The sequence below is a fragment of the Diadema setosum genome, chromosome 1, assembly GCF_964275005.1.
Source record: "Diadema setosum chromosome 1, eeDiaSeto1, whole genome shotgun sequence".
NCBI lineage: Eukaryota > Metazoa > Echinodermata > Echinoidea > Diadematoida > Diadematidae > Diadema > Diadema setosum.
The window spans coordinates 2,112,963-2,129,958 of NC_092685.1; the positions used below are offsets into that span (position 1 = coordinate 2,112,963).

At 37.5% G+C, this 16,996-nt stretch overlaps 1 protein-coding gene across 1 annotated transcript in view; it reads right to left on the reverse strand.

Moving 5' to 3' along the window:
• LOC140246258 (protein dispatched homolog 1-like) overlaps positions 1–16,564 on the reverse strand; it is a 58,707-nt gene extending 42,143 nt beyond the window's left edge. Inside the window, exon 1 of the mRNA XM_072325721.1 lies at positions 16,338–16,564. Within this exon, the coding sequence (XP_072181822.1) occupies positions 16,338–16,450 (113 nt within the window). The 5' untranslated portion in view covers positions 16,451–16,564. The remainder of the gene's footprint in view (positions 1–16,337) is intronic.
• Positions 16,565–16,996: the final 432 nt, after the last annotated feature.

Below are 16,996 nucleotides of genomic sequence, written 5' to 3' on the forward strand. Positions count from 1 at the left end.
CTTACTGCAGTGTCCCTCCTTTGATCCATACAATAACAAACACATGTGTTAACAACTGGTGACATGCATTAAAGAAGACAGGAAGATAGCTTACATGTCGCTGGCTTTGATGGGGAAGACGTGTCTCTTCCTACATCCATGCGTTCCCAGAAACGAAGATTAGATTGGGCAAGGTTTCTTGTAACTGACATATCACATTCTGACATCAATACCATCCAAGTAATGGCACATCAAGGTCTGTGTGTCTGATAAGTGGGATTAATATTCTAAAAATAAATGCTCCTCTCAATTACATGTATCATATTTTCTCTTCGATGTGATGGCAGAGTAGTACAAATGTTACGAGACTGATGCAGCGAGGAGAGAGGAATAGACTGGACGTTATGTACCTGGACAGACATTATCATCTTTTGCTGCCATGAAAAGACTGACAAGATTATCAAACAAGGTCATAATCTTTTTTTTTTTCAGTTCTCCTCTTTTTTTTTTTTTCTTGAGGAGGGAGAACGACAACATCCGATGTTTCCATGAGATGAATGAAGAGATGAAATGACTTAGGATCCAAACTCAATGAAGATGCAATGGCTGCATGCTTCTTTCCCAACTCACTCTCAGTAATTCTGTGAACTGTAATGTTGCTTTCTCTCTCTCTCTCTCTCTCTCTTTCTCTTCCATTTTATCTTTGTATCATCCCAACAGAGTTCTTTGCTGCAGTCACTTGCCCCTCACAGGATTCTACATTAAAGAAGATGCTAAACTCAAATGAAATCAAGAACATTTGGTCCTTTAAAGGAACTGTACAGTACTGGTTGAGGTGAGGATTCAGCTTGTAATATTTTTGAAAGATATTTAGAAACCACCCCATGAAATGTTAAAGAGCATACAATTCTAAGGGGAATCAAAAGTTAATTTGAAGAAAATTGGTTTTGAAATGACTGAGATATCTAAAAACAAGGTAAAACAAAGAGATCCTAATAAAAGTTGTGGCCTGTCAATTTTATTAGGATCACTTTTTTGGATATCTCAGCCATTTCAAGGCCAATTTTCATCATATAAATCTTGAATCCTTCTTAAAATTGCGTGCTCTTTCATATTTCATAAGAAGTTTCTCATTATCTCACCAAAAGATGTTATAAACCTGAATCCTCACCTCAACCAGTACTGTACAGTCCCTTTAGGCAGGGCTTGACATTATCAGTGGCCTAGTGCCACTGAAAATTGATGTTGAGGAATCAAACTCCAAAAAACAAAATGTTATATTTTGGTGGCATGATTGGGTAATTCAGATTAAAAATGGATTGCTTCATTTCCTTTTATTTGGGGCTACTACATTTCATTTTTAGGCTACCAAAATTTCAGATTTTAAGATTTCAGTGTTAGACTGAATCCGCCACCAAAGAAAACAGTTAGCATGGAGCCCTGCTTTAGGCAACTTTCTTTGCAAGGAAACACTATGTTGTGAATTCTGATGTATTAAAAAAAAAAAGAGTTAACAACATTTCTGTAGTGAAAGCACAATAATGCATATCAGGCCTGAGAAGCACGTATGCTTATTAATCATCACTGCTAATAATATTGTAAACATTTAGCAAAAATTGTGAATAAAAATATACATAATAAGCAAACAAAAATAAATCATGGTACACATACACGTTGTGCACCTACATGTTGTACTTAGTTGGAATTTAAAGACTGTTTCCACAAGAAAAAAAAAAAGCTGTGAATACCCATTTTAATTTCCTACATGTGAATTCCTGAATAATACACAAAGACCCCGTTTACAGTGCGAGGCTCGGCCGCGGCTCGGCCGCGGCCGAGTCCACCTTCATTTCAGTGTACGCACAAAAGGCCAAATGCGAGGCCAAAATTGGCCTCGCATTTGGCCTCGCTCTGGAGGTGGTCTCGGCCCCGGCCGAGCCGCGGCCGAGCCGGCCTTTATTCAGTGTAAACGCAAACTGGGCCAAATGCGCGGCCAATTTTAGTCTGGCTTCCAAACCCTCTGCCTGTATATTTCGCTATTCAGGATGTTAACCCCCTCAATGTCGAAAACTAGTATAGTTTAAGGTGGTTTTGTCCTGCAAAGGATTTTTGTCCTTCGGCAAAGGCCTTTGCCCGAACGGCGACTTCGTCGCTACGGAATTCAGTTGGCAAAGGGTCTGAAAACCAGACAATACCAAATTGCGTTTGTTTACAAGCAGAGCGCCACTACGACAAAATATTAAAAGGTTTGAATTAAAAGCGCGGCCGAGCCCAGCAGTGTAAACGGACAAAATTGCGAGGCTCGGCTGCGCAATTGAGGTCGGGCTCGGCCGCGGCCGAGCCGCGGCCGATCCCGGCCCCGCACTGCAAACGGGGTCTTAGAAGTAGTCTGGTTGAATACACAAAATCCACAACAATTTCTATACAACTAAAATCTTGAATTGAACATCTTTGATGAGTCATAAATCAAGCCCTTGGGTAACTTTTCAAAGCTCTTTCACATAAAATAGACAAACTCCTCCCAGCACTGATTCAAACAAAAGTTTGTTCTGCCCATCTCTATAAACTGGAGCAAAGATAGAAAACAGTCTGCCGCGTCATCTCCACATTGCAGGCATACTCTCACAGGATGTCCTTTCAACAAAGCTGTGGATATGGATCAAAAAGTCCCAATCCTTCACCAAGACAGCTATCTGAAACAACTATCGCTTCATCAGAACTGCTTTGTTTGGCCGCCCTTATCTCCATTCAGTGAAGATATGACGTAGATGAGTTGTGAATGGATGCAGTTAGCCTTCGCTGTCCTACATCTCATGGTATACATTGTTTCTGATACTTCAGTTCCTTGCATGTAGCTGAGTGAGATTGCAGCTTTTTCTCTCCCTTTTCAAATCTAAATGAAGACTTGATTTGACATTTATCTTACGCACACATACAAAGTTATGGAGAATGCTTGGGATATGATAGATTCCACAGCAAATGTGTCCACAGTTCTTCTATGCTAAGTCATATATATCTTTAAAAAATATATACATATATCTAAAAAAAAAAAAAAACATATCTAAAAAATTGAATTTTTGAAAACATATAGCCTTAGCATCATTTTGCTTACATAAATGAAAACAAATTTCAAGAGGAAGTTGCTACCTGATTTTGCCAAAAATTTGTTCTGAATAATTGATAATATTTGACTAAAATCTTTGTCTACTTTATGATTAGGTTACAAGATGGAAGTAGGATTGCCATGTATGCAATATACAGTAATCATCTGCGTGGAAAATTCTATGTGAAGCACAAATCAGATTGTTCTTGGTTCACACGTTTTCAAGCCCTGAGTTTAATTTCAGTGGTGTTTTGGGTCTGTTAACTATCATAAGAAACCTAACATAAGAATGCACTAAATGTCTAGTATTCTTACTTACAAAGTTTCAAAACTAAAAGTTTCTCATCTTCTTCATATCGTAAATTGGCCAAAAAAATTAAGATTGTCATTGATGAAGGAATCCTATGATTCTGATATGATGATAGATCATGGTAGACTGTCAAATTCAGCTGTATCATAAAAACCTAGTTTTCATCCTTCTGGTAAGTGCTGAATTATCTGAGGAGTGGCCAATGCCCTTTGTGGTATACATAGGAGGCTTGCAGAAAGCAAATCCTTTCCTCAAGAGATGGGTATCACAAAGATACCCTATCGTTCCGAGTGCAGAACAAGCCTCACTCTTTAATCAGTGCTGATGAGACAAACTGGCATTAAATGTCACTGCCCTGCTGCCCTCTTCCCCTAATGACGCAGACAGACCCCTCTTGGAAAAAAACTCCGTCCATGACCTATAGTGGGTTTTACTTTTCTGTCTGTCTGTCTGTCTATCTCTCTCTCTCTCTCTTTCTCTCTTTGAATCATCATCAGATTTACCATCCATGCTCAAATCGAAGAATTTCAGTGGCAGAAAGAAAAAAATCTACATCAAGAAATAACCTTTGGAACTGTGATACAAACACAGACAAATGCCTGATAATTTGCATTCTAGCACAGGGTTTCATACCTGTGTAAATACGGAGGGTATGGTCTCACAAACATTATCAATCACACTGACAAATTACCGACAGAAAGAGTGACAACATACTTCAATCTTCCACCGACATAAAGACATTAACTACACTACATGTTAAACAGGCTTGACTGTTAAAAAACACATATCCTTTTGCCAGAAAGGAAGAAAAAAAAAAACTGGAAAGAAATTAGAGCTAACCTAGTAACCTGATGCATAGCTGCTCCACAAAATTAATGCAGTATTCTCCTTTTTTGAGCATTTACCCTGAGTTGGAAACAGAGAAAAAAAAAACACCAAGAAAGCTGATACTGACAGAAAAGAAGTAAACACACACACACCTGCTCCAGTTTCTGCTATTGATTGTCACAGAATATGTTAATTGAGGGGAGGGAAAGGCAATATGTTTTCTTCCTATGTACCAAGTGAAACAGAAGTCGTTTTCTATCCACCTGCAATAGAAATCCAATGAGAACAGACATGTTGCTATGTAAGGACTACAATGATAATTCAAGGGACTGAAATACTCCAAGATTTTGTACAATGTTTCACAATCATATATCTCTCAAAATTTGATCACACATCGTGGAATTCGATGGTACAAAACCAATTCTTTATGTGGATTGAATGCATACAGCAACATTAGTAGAACACACCAGTGAAAATTTGAGAAAATCAGAGAATCTGTTCAAAAGTTATGGATTTTGGTGCAGCCATCACTGAATGAGAAGACTACTACAGTTTGTGATGACACATATAAGGGATGATATAAGGAAAATATAGAGAAAATTCATCAATCCACCATTCCCCTTTAACAAAGAAATTGAAATGTATGAGGAATTACAACATTTCTTCTCCATGCTTCTGGTATTTTCCATGTCAAACTATTCACTGTGTCCCTAATCGAGTAAAAGTGAAGTATGGCTGTAAGTCAATTGTTGTTAACTTCCTAACAAGAAGTAATTGTGGTTAACTTCCTAACAAGAAGTAACTTTTGTTTTGCAAACAACGGTGAATTTTGAGACATCTACAAATACTGGACAGTACTAAAAGATTATCCATACTTGTTAAAATGATCCTTCCATCCAATTTGCATATAAAACTGAGAAGCATAAAATCATAGCAATTCAATGATTACGAAGGGGTAGATCACTGGAATGATATAAGAGAAATGCCAGTTTTGAGATCTATTAATGACATAATACTGGCACAAATCAGCTTTGAAATGTAATACTGAAATATTAATTTCCATATATCAGACTATGAAAAATAATCTTCTTTCCATTAGCATAAAAAGATCCTGATCAATTTTGTTCACGGTCTCGAAAAGGGCATGAGACCTTTTTCCACCCACTTTAACTGTTCATGACTTGCCATAGAGGGAAGGGTTTAATCCAAGCTCATCTGGTTAGGAGTAAGTAATATGGGATAAGAATCTAACCCATAAAGTGTGAGTTAATGCACTCGTGGAATATTCCTTTCATCATATCCTTCCCAGGTACTGCTTTCTTTACTCCCTACCCCACTTCCATCATATTGCTTCAGTTTCTGGAGTTGCATTTCATCGCCAGAGGCATTTACTTAACTTATTTTTCATGAGCGCAAATATGAGTTGCAGTCCTCTCCTGTCAAAGTCACTGGTGGCCACTAAAGTTGTTCTATGAAATACAAAGAAAAAATTCTCCCCAAATAGGAAAACCTATTTAATTGAAAAAAGGGGAAATTGAATGCAAATTTAGCTGGCATGTTGTCAAGTTACCTTCATCATAAAAAAGACTCAGTCTGTGTCAGATCAAATAGGACCCACTAATGGGAGAGAAAATTGATACTGCAGTATTTAAAGACTTAAAGAGAAGGAAAGAGGGCAACAACCTTCTCTTCCTCCATTGAACATCTGAATTCAGGACAGACCTATCTATCACAGCCATTACTATCACTAGTCTCGGCACAGTCTCTCAAATTGCCTCTAAAATCTTCCCACAAATGCAAATGATACACAGAAAAAAAAAGTCTGATGCACAAACATCATACATGAGAACTAGTAACATATTTGACACAGAAACCATGAATCTTACATGAAAGCAACATCTGACTCTTGGCCAGAATGAAATATCATTCACAGTAGCATGTTTGAAGAGAAAATGGGTTGACTGAGCAAGGCTAAAAACATGAGTAGAAGGGAAAACACTTGCAGATATTCAGAGAGGAGACTTTCCCTGGGAAGAAAAATTGATCACAGATTGCCTGGAAGGATTTCCTGTTTCTGGAAGATGTTTACAGCCCGATGTGAAGCAATCATTGCCAGCTAGGAATGACCGGTATGAGGGAAGAGACAACACTAATGGGGCTAAAGTTAGCCAAGCAGCCCTTGTTAGAAAGCACTGCTCTAGATGAAGAATTGACTCTTGATGAAAACATTCCACTTGCTCACTGGAGTATACCATAAAATCAATTTTATTCATTCATTATCATTGAATGCTTCACATAGGTGACAAGTGCAGCATTCAGTAAAACAAAGATGTTCTGATCATTCCTGTGAACAACTGTGAGACTTTGAAGTATTTTTACAATGATCTGAACATTAAGGGATGATACAGTATTGGTCAGGGTGAGGATTTAGCTCTTAACTTTTTGTGAGATAATTAGAAACCACTCCATAAAATGTTAAAGAGCACACAATTCTTAAAGGAATTGAAAGTTTATTTGATGAAAATTGATTTTGAAATGGCTGAAATATCCAGAAACAAAGTAAAAAGAGCAATCCTAATAAAAAGTGGGTCCCACCTTTTACAACGATTGCCTTGTTTCTGATATCTCAGCCATTTCAAAATAAATTTTCATCAAATAAATTTTCAATTCGTCCTAGAATTACATGCTCTTTCATATTTCGTAAGAGGTTTCTCATTATCTCACAATAAAAGTTGGAAACCTGAAGCCCCATCTAAACCAAACCCAGGGCCTAAACCTAAACCTAAGCCTGCAATGTCCTGTGACTGTTTTCCCTCAAAGACAAGGAAATAGAATAATGAAACTGACCGCTGTTTCACACAAAGTCTGGCTACTCTCCAACAAGCCCATCACAATGAACAGAAATTAATAACATACAGAAAGTAATACTTCAGGCAGAATGGTCACAGAAAGTATTTGTTTTTTAAGAACATGGACACTACAATGACAAAGATTCATTGAAAGGAGAAAAATGGTACCCTGATTTCATGATATGAAATGGTTAATTTGTAAGGTGGCCTCCACAACTGATTTAAAGTTCACTTCCTCATCCACATGCTGATTAGCTCCACATATTATGCAAAGTTATGAATATACTACTCACTGGATGGAGATGTGTAGAATGAAAACAGGAAAACAAAGCCCACAAATTGCTAAATACCTGAGCTTAACGGGGCAAATGACACTATTCAAGCCATTTGAATATCTACTAGTAATTCCACAAATCTGGTATTCCATTGGTAGCTTATGGAAATAGGAAGTGGGGTGTTTCAAATATCATTAGTCTTCATGCCAGGCTGATAAGAAAGTTCATCAAAACTTACAAGTGTTAACTGACATCACGTTTTTAGATTGATTATATTGTAAATGGCAAGGAAAAATATAAAATTCAGTACAAATAAGATAAGAACTATACCCTAGACATCATATGTATCAAAGTACCAAGACAGATCAACTAAAAAGAACTATATCCTAGACATCACTTACAAAGACTTAAAAGATTGAGGTGTGAACTTTCTTTAATTTGTCTCACTCTACAAATTAAATTTGTAAGATCGCAACTGCTGATCTGTAATATTCTCTTGCTTACTTAAAAGGTTGTATTAATGTATCAGAGAGCAAGTAGGATGCTGTGTAACAGATAATGTACTAGAATTTAGGAAATCATAGTTTTCTTCATATTCATCCAACCGAGCTCAAATTTCATTGATATTTGGTGTAATTCTCCTGCTTTTGCTGATTTTAAATCATTTACCCCAATCTTCAGATGTCAGCAACTGAATGTAGGTTGCTACAAAGCCACTTGCACATTTGCCTTGTGCAAATAAATCAAATCTGCCAGGCATGTTTTATGTGTATTTGCAAATTCAGATCATGGAGCCCTTACTTTGCACAAGTTGGAAAAAAAAATACATGTAGTGTAATGCTCTGGATGGGGTGACTAATAATTCTAATATTGACTGTGAGTCTGTGCATGATGATGTGACTTAAAAATTCAAGCTTATTGGCTCATCATAAAATGAATATTTTACCACAATTACTGTATTAATTCCATCACCTTAGCCTTGAAATAATGTAATCACAATGATATCGGGGGAGAAAGGACTTGTAGTTGATAAATCATTGACTGAAAAATATGATTTCTAGCATATTTTTGTGTACAAAACAATGGGAGGTATGTGAAATTATTATATTTCACCTTTTGTAATTTGTATGTGGGAGTGATCAACATGTCACATTCATTGAAACATGAAAGGACATGGCATTCCATAGCTTTTTGTCTTATGTTCCATTCATTCCAAATCATTTGAGAAATTTAACTTGAATACAGAGGAAGACTACAAGGTTTCCACATGGTTGGACAGAAATCAGTTGAAAAAAAAAATAACAGTGTCTGGGATAAAGGCTATGATTACTATCAGAGAAGTTTCTTTACTGTCTGATGTAGTAGAGAATTTTATTAATGTGACTAAGAAGTGCAAAATCTTCTTGGATCAGAAAGCTATCAGATATCAGTAAGAGGTTTATGAAGAAATCCTGCTGAGCTTATTTTCCTCTTACCTTTCTCCCCTCTCATAGTGTTTTCTTTTTTGCTTTCATTCCACGTGCTCAATACACCAAAAACCTTGTTAAGTTTATACTGCTGACAGATGGAACAAAACCTCAACATTATATGTTGATACAGTGCTCTGATGCAGAGGAGAGAGAATGAAAGTCAAAGCATTGGAGATTACAGAGTTTGAGTTGACAATATTCATTTCATTCTGAAAAAAAAAAAAAAAATCTGCCTTGGGCTAGTATCTGAAGGAGATGATTTCTGGAGATTCTTCTACACGCAAGAACTCTTCAATGCATCCTATTCTCTTATCATGCACTTATCACCTACTTGTAGGCTATTGAGCTTGTGATGGGATTGTATTGTTCAGGTGTTTGCATGATTAGAACGCTTCGCTTAGGACCTTTTCCTCTCCAGTTTCTTTTAACCCATCAAATCCTGACAGGTTTTGCTGCAAAACTTATTATTTCATCATTAGCTGCATTCAAACACACACACACACTTGCACAGCAAGTTTTGCAAAATGATGCGGACACTGTTCATTCTTTTGTGTAGACACACAAATTTTAAAAAAAAAAAGTTACCTCTTGCGATGTGTGCATCATGATGGGAAAAAAAAAAATCAGTTCTGCATGATTTTCTTTTTAAAACCCTGACAATAATTTGTCGTGTGTGGTGGGTGAAACCGAGAAAACAATGATTTCTTTGGTGTGAAGCACAGGAAGAAACCATTCCCAATTGTTTTTTTTTAATCCCATAATGCAACTTGCCACACACAGGTCTGAACACTTGGTGCCCAGGGTCATGTTTTAGTCATTGTTCCAGCATGAAGAGTCTGGATCAAAACATTCATTTGCAGCCTTATTTTTTTTTCAATGTATGTGAATGGTAGCAAATAAAAATGAATTTTGCATCCAAAGCATATCCAAAAATATCTAAAACAAAGCAATCCTAATAAAGGTTAGACCCATCTTTTCTTAGGATCACTTTGTTTTGCTATGTTTTTGGATATCTCAGCCATTTCCAATTTTCATCAACTGAACTTTGAATTGCTTTTTAGAATCATATGCTTGTTAAACTTTCATATAGTGGTTTCTAAGTATCTTGCAAAAACTCTGAATCCTCACCTCAACCAATACTATACCATCCCTTTAATACATAGACTCTTCTCGGTCACTGCTGGCCAAACCTGATTAGAAAAATATGTTTGGGAAAAGATTATTCATGTTTGCTTTAAGATGTATAAACTTAACATGAATAACCTGAAGCATGTTTCTAAACATGTCTACAAACATGCTCTTTTGCAAGTCTGAAACCCATTGGGAGGAAAAGGAGTAAGAGAGCCCAGAGGACGGACAGTCGAGTGATGAGTTGTGTTGTTACAAGAATCACTATTTGACAAGATGATGGAAATGCTAAGCCTAGGTGTGGCCAAGTTTATAAAGGATGTTTTCAATCTACTGTTATACAAGGATATGTTCCTTTCATGTGAGCAACTGCTCAAGTATCAGGGCTCAGGGAGTCAACCCTTACACCATGCATGACTCATGGGCCCCCGTTCCAAAACTGGAGTGAATCTGGGATACGTTGATGACCAGATTTCTTCAAGATTGGAGTCAGGTTGGGAAAATGATTATCAAAAATGAAAACAAAGGAAATCCTCCCTTGTAGCTTCCTGTGAGTTTCTGGCCTGAATCATATTGATCAGCATCTCAGACTGTTTAAGGTGTAGTCTTCCTACTCTATGCAAGCTTTTACTATTTCCACCTTAATGTAAAGGGTTGTGGTAGAAGTGAATGCTTTTCCCATTTTTTTTTTTAACCAAAAATTTTAATATATGACACCAGAGTATAATCTTTGGAAATCATTAAACAGACAACTTCAAGCAAAACTCTTGTTTTCCTGCATGTATGACAAAAGAAACAGCATGGGTATATCGCACTATAGAAACATGTAGATGACAAATCAGTCTGAAAAAGAAAAAAAAGAAAAAAAAGGTTCTGCAGTGAAGACTAACTGTCCTTGTTTCACATTAACCCATTGAGGATGAGTCCCGAGTATACTCGAGCAAGTGTCTATGGGAAATGCGTGTTGTAGCAAAATCGGCCTGTCCTCAATGGGTTAATATCCATGTCAATGCTGGTTCATGGTTCTCAGAGAGTTATGATAGGTCAGCTTAAATTTTGCACATTTGCAAATTTTAATGGGATGTAAAGATTTAACCATTTGCACAAAAATATGGTAAGTTGCTAAATCTCAGTGTCTAATAGGGTGGAAATACCTAGGTATATTCAGCGTACATTGTCAGAAACTAACATTTCATATAAAAAAAAATGAAAGAGTTGTACTATGTTACTTATTATGTAATAACATGACCATTATGAAAATAAAAATCACATGTGCATAACTTTTGCAGTATATTTTTTTCTTAATCTAACAGTTACTGTAGAACATAGTCACTTCCAACATTGTTGGTTTGAGGTTCATATTTTGTTATTCACGCATACATCAAATAGAAATACATAGGGACTGCTGATGATAACACAATTCTACTTCCAAACTTCATTATTTTGTCACCATGTAATGATATCATTTATCTCTGATATAACGATTGCTTGCATTACATCTATCCAACACATATTGTCTTCTTTATTGACTTCTCTTTGTTTTAACATTCAAGGCATGTTTCCCAGAAGCATTGACAAAGTGAAACATTATGTCCCAACTACTTACTAAAAGGGGTACATAATATGAAATATAATGAAGCCTGTGGGAGGTATAAGGAATAAGACTAAAATTGCACTAAAATAACACGTTTTTAACAGAAAGTGTTCTCTACGGACCTTCTAATCCAATGAGCAACATCAAACCACTACACAGTTCCACATGATTACTGTCTAAAGATTTACTTGATTTTGATGGCAGTTCTCACCACTTTGTGTTTGACATTTAAAACAAATTTTGTGTAAAATAGAGAAATGACAAAATCCTTCCAATACTGAACCACAAATGTGTGCTGTAAAAGCACCTGTAATGGAGGGGGGGGGGGGAATGAGTCCAGAAAGATCTCTTGCCTAGATACACAGTGAATTGATTGTGACAAGACTGGCAAAATAAAGTCATTGGACCTTGACATTTTGACACCGAGCCATTTGCTAGACATCTTAAACTTTAACTTGGCATCAATCATGCAGTGATGAATCAATTCATGGCAGGAATCTAATTTTGACGCCATGACTACAGCATCTACAGTGGAACATGCCCCCCCCCCCAAAAAAAAAAAAAAAAAAAAAACAGGTTCGCATGACAGGTGTGGAATTAATGTATAGGAAGCGATGATATCTTTGCCTTTGTTGCAATTCTACATCAGTGCAAATTTCTCTTTCCTTTTTGACACAACTGATACATATGCATAGAAATGATGCCTCTTTCTTCAACCACATTATTTGATTTTTTTCCCCTTCTTTGATGGATGTTTTTTTTTTTCTGTAATCAGTGCACGTAACAATTAAGCTGAACTGTAAATAAGGTTGATTACTGCTGCAAGCTTCCTTTACTTTCTCATAAAGATATGTATATGCTAAATGGGTTATGGATGTAGGCTAGCAGTGCATATAGTAAGATATCCCTGTGGCATTTAGATAAGTGATCAGCCAGACCTGAGAGAATCAATTAGATTATCTTAGAGCAAAAGTTTGTCATTGTCTATGAATCCATGCTCTGAAATTCTGACGGTGGTTTGCAGAAAGGTACAGAAATATGATTACTAGCGAGTCTCAGGAGAATCCTACCAGCTATTATTGCTCCATATATTACAAACTAATCTCATTTCAGGAATCTGTCTTGTCTTTTCTAAAATGGTTCCAAATCATTCATTGCCCTCTGTCTCAAAACCAACAGAAACAGGATCTGGGAAAGTAGTCTCCTGATTATGCTAAAGAAGAGATCACGTCAAATTATGACAGCTACAAGCATGTGAAGATGAATAGATCAGGATGTAAGAAAGGATATCATCGCTGATGATGAAAGCATCCCCTGTGCTTTAAACTAGATATCTGATTTGCTGCATTCAGAGTAGTGCAGGTTATTGCAAGTGTCTGGAAAGGAAAAAATAAAGCTGCCCACAGCTATGACAACACAATAGCATGCCACGCTTCCCCCCAGCTAGTGGAAAGCTCTAGCTATCAAGTCCTATTGTGCATTCTCTCGCCTCGATGAAACTGGGCAAAGTTATTTTGACATAGAGTAGGACCTCTTTGCTGTGCCGACGTTGTCAGAGGCAATATCACCATCTTGATTTTTAGAAAGATGTCTCCTTGAGACATTGAATAACACTTCCCGTCTCCCAATCAATAGGACTCTACCTTCCTCACCCTCCTTCCTCGCTTTGTGCTCGCCTTTCCTCATTTCCCGCGGCGTGCCCCCAGCAGAATAAATATCAATTGGTCTGACAGTATTCCAAGGACAATTAATCAGGAATGATATGTTTGCTGCCACCTAATTAGTTCCTTTCGGTGAGTTTCTTTACATTTTGCTGTTTCAATCGCACACTCTCTAGAGTATGTCAAGGAAAGGCTTGTACACAAATAAAGCAATGTCTATTTTTACAGTACTTGATAAACAAATTGACCAGCTTATTTTTATGATATACTTTAGAATGAGTCTTAATTCAAGTTAGTGTGTTGCTAGTTTACATGCATTGAGAAACAGAGGACCACCTCAGAATTAATTTCCTGTAAGTCACTCAGGAATGATATAGCTGTGAATCTTTATCAGTTCAGCCAAAGATACCACTGCAGTCCATTGTTACACTTGGATGGGCAGTCTAATATGATTTTCTAAACAACAAAAACTTTGCTGAAATGATTTTCCTGGGCTATAAAAGATTAGGTTTGTAATGGGTTCATTATCAATTAGATTAAACTTGTTAATACTAGGTGATAAATCTCTGTTTTCTTACATTTCTATGATTCAAATTCAATCATGTAACAAGGTGTGACACAGCTGAGATTGGAATCCTATTTTCTTTGCTCAATTTTTCACTAATATATATCTATATATATTGTCACCATTATAAATCTGCTTAACTAATAAAGTCTCGAATCCGAACAAGTACATGGAATGTTTGGACAACTGATGGTAAGTCTAAATATATACTGGGCAAAATATTGATAAATTGTCATCTAAGAAGTACACTCTTTACTTTGTCTTCATTATCACAGTGGTATTAAAAAAATAAGCACAACAAAAAAGAAAAGAACAAAAATTACATTTGTGAATGCAAGTGTTTGAGGAGAAACCTTCTATTTATATGACTAATCTTTTGGCACTCAAAGTAATTGCAATTTGTAAGAAAAACATACATACAACAACCTTTAAAACTTCTGGTTTGGTATTTGCTGAACATGTTGTACATAGTCTCCAGAATATGTTTTGTGTATGTTTGTATGTACTGTCAGATCTTTATAATGTAATGTAGACTGTCCAGATTTAAGTGGAATCAACCACATAGGACAAAGCTGAGCCAGTTTCATTCCATGAGCTGTACCACCAGCACACTCTAAAAGGACTTCCATTATTGTTTGCACTTGGATCTTCCCTGACCTTCTGGCAAGCTGACCTACTTTTCTTCCCATTATGACACAGTACTTTACAGACTAGACTCGACGTCAGCTAGATGGCTGCATTCTCTACATGTGCACACATACCATAAGTCCAATATTGTCCCGTATTGTAATTCTATTTCATCTTAAATGCATCTTGCTTTAGTAACTTCAACTTAGGAAGAGAATTCACTTTGTGAATGCATATGTCATGCTCAATATTGTTATCTAGTGACATTAAAAACAATTTATTGGGTCTTTTTGCACACAAGTGAGGTAAAATCATCATAACACTAAAAAATGAATTCCCTCTAGAAAAATGCAGAAGAATGCAACTCTTCAATATATACAAAATGTTCTAATACAGTTATTTACCCCCTTTGGCACCCAAGGGGCGTGTTTCAAATGTCAAATGAGGATGGTTCTTCCATTTTAGCAGGGGGGATTCAGCTTCATCAGCAGCTACATGAGGGACATATTTTATAATGCCACTGCACTCTCATCATCTCTCAGGGCAAAAAGAAAACAGTACAAAGAGGAAAACCCATTAGAAATCATATAAAAAGAATAACAACTATTCATATAATGCTAAATGAAGCAGCATGAAGTTGTTTATTCTTTAATAACAAAGAAGATACTTTGGAAAGTGAAATGACAGGAATGCATAATTCTCGACATCTCAAATATGGAAATAAGACACAAATCCATTGAGTTGTCATGACAGACACCTGCAAAATCTTGCAAATGATAGATAGCTTTGAATCAAGTGTTGATAATCACGCTGCAAGACCCCAACAAACACTTCGGTCGGCACAGCATTCCAGAAAACTTGAACTCGCCAGATCTTTTCCCTTGGAAAGAGAAAGCAAACAGTCACTATGAATTCATTTACTTCAGCAATTTCTAAATTTAGAGCACTTGTGCACTAGTTTGAAAGCAGAAATGAATTAAGTCCAACGAAATGGGACAACAATAACACCGTTCTGGCACTCAGGTGAAGATATTGGCTTATTGCCAGAAGGTAAACATCATTAGCAAACTTTTGGAAACCTCATTATATCAAACTGTCTCCGATTCCCTTAGCTTAGCTCTCCTTAAATTCTTCCACATACAACTGCCTGACCAAAACAGAGAGCAAGAGAAAGATAGAGAGAGAGTGAGAGAGGAAGAGGAGGAGAAGGAGGAAGAGGAGAGAGAGGGAGGGAGGGACAGAGGAGGGATGTTGATTTGTCACATGATGGTAAACATACAGTCCGTCATGTGCAAACTTTGGAAGTGGTAAAATTAATATGAACCTTCCTGGACCACAAGAACCATTAAGAAATACCTTCTCCTTTGAAGTCCCTAATTCCGATCATGACACTCTCCTTTATGTGACACTCACACCTTCTTGTGTCATCACGACTGATCAGGGAGGAAAGATGGTTTGTGGCTGCAATTTGAAGCAGTTGGAATGTTTGCCTTCACTATGATGGTTCCATGACATTTGCTCCTGCAACAATTGCTGCCATGAAATTTCTGCATGCTAAGCAAAACATATAGAAAACATAACCCTAACCCTAGTGCTCACATCAAACTAAACCTAATACCCTATCACAACCCTTACCCTATCACAACAGTTACCATAATCCTGAGCCCTTGAAGAAACAAAGACTGGAGCAACTGTTGCAGGAAGCAATGTCATGTCACCCACTATGACAGATCTTACAAATTTAGGAGAGAATACAGAATCTATTGCTGAACACTGGTAGTAAATATGACTGTTGATGTTTTACTCCTATTCAGCAGATATGAATGAAATATAAACAAGGAAAATGACTTTATTTCCTCCATGAACAGTAATGGATCCATAGATATGACTTTAGGAGAGAAAGAGAGGATGGCAAGAAGGAAGAAAAGATGATTATATGACATACATACCCAAAACAGAACCTGTGCTTGAAGCTGGTACCCCATCCCCTGGAGGGGGAGGATGGAGCGGACTGCTGGTGCCCTGGGCTGTAGTGAACGCGAGGCGAGTCCGTGGGTTTCATTTCCTGGCCTGGGTTACCGGGGCCGTCCAACAAGAAAAAGGATGGATGTATACAAGGAGACCCGTGGAAGGTGGTGCAGCTCTCTTTGGCACCAGAGTCGACCCAAGAGGGTTGCAGCCCTGCCCAGCTGGTGCTAGGGGGACCCCAGTCCTTCACCTCCTGCTGGTAGTCTAGACAAATTTGGGAGGATGACGCACTGGTGTGTCACTTCTCTGCTGCTGACGAGTCGTGCCGGCGGGACAGAAAGTGCAGTCGATGGTGGCGGATGCTGCGACACATCTTGGTGATCAACATGACACTTCCCACGCTGAGCCACTGACTACCCTCGTCAATTTGCCAGTCATGGAGCGCTCCCTCGCTTGACACCTGGATGAGTGGGTCGAAGAGTGTCGCAAGAGAGAGAAAAAGAAAATACATGTGAAAATCTATGTGTGACACAGAAGACTGGGTGCAATCCAATTGAGAGCTGCTTCATACATGTGCTAAACACAAAATACAGTTACATTGCACATTCTATGAGACATCATGGGTCGTGGTTCATTCACT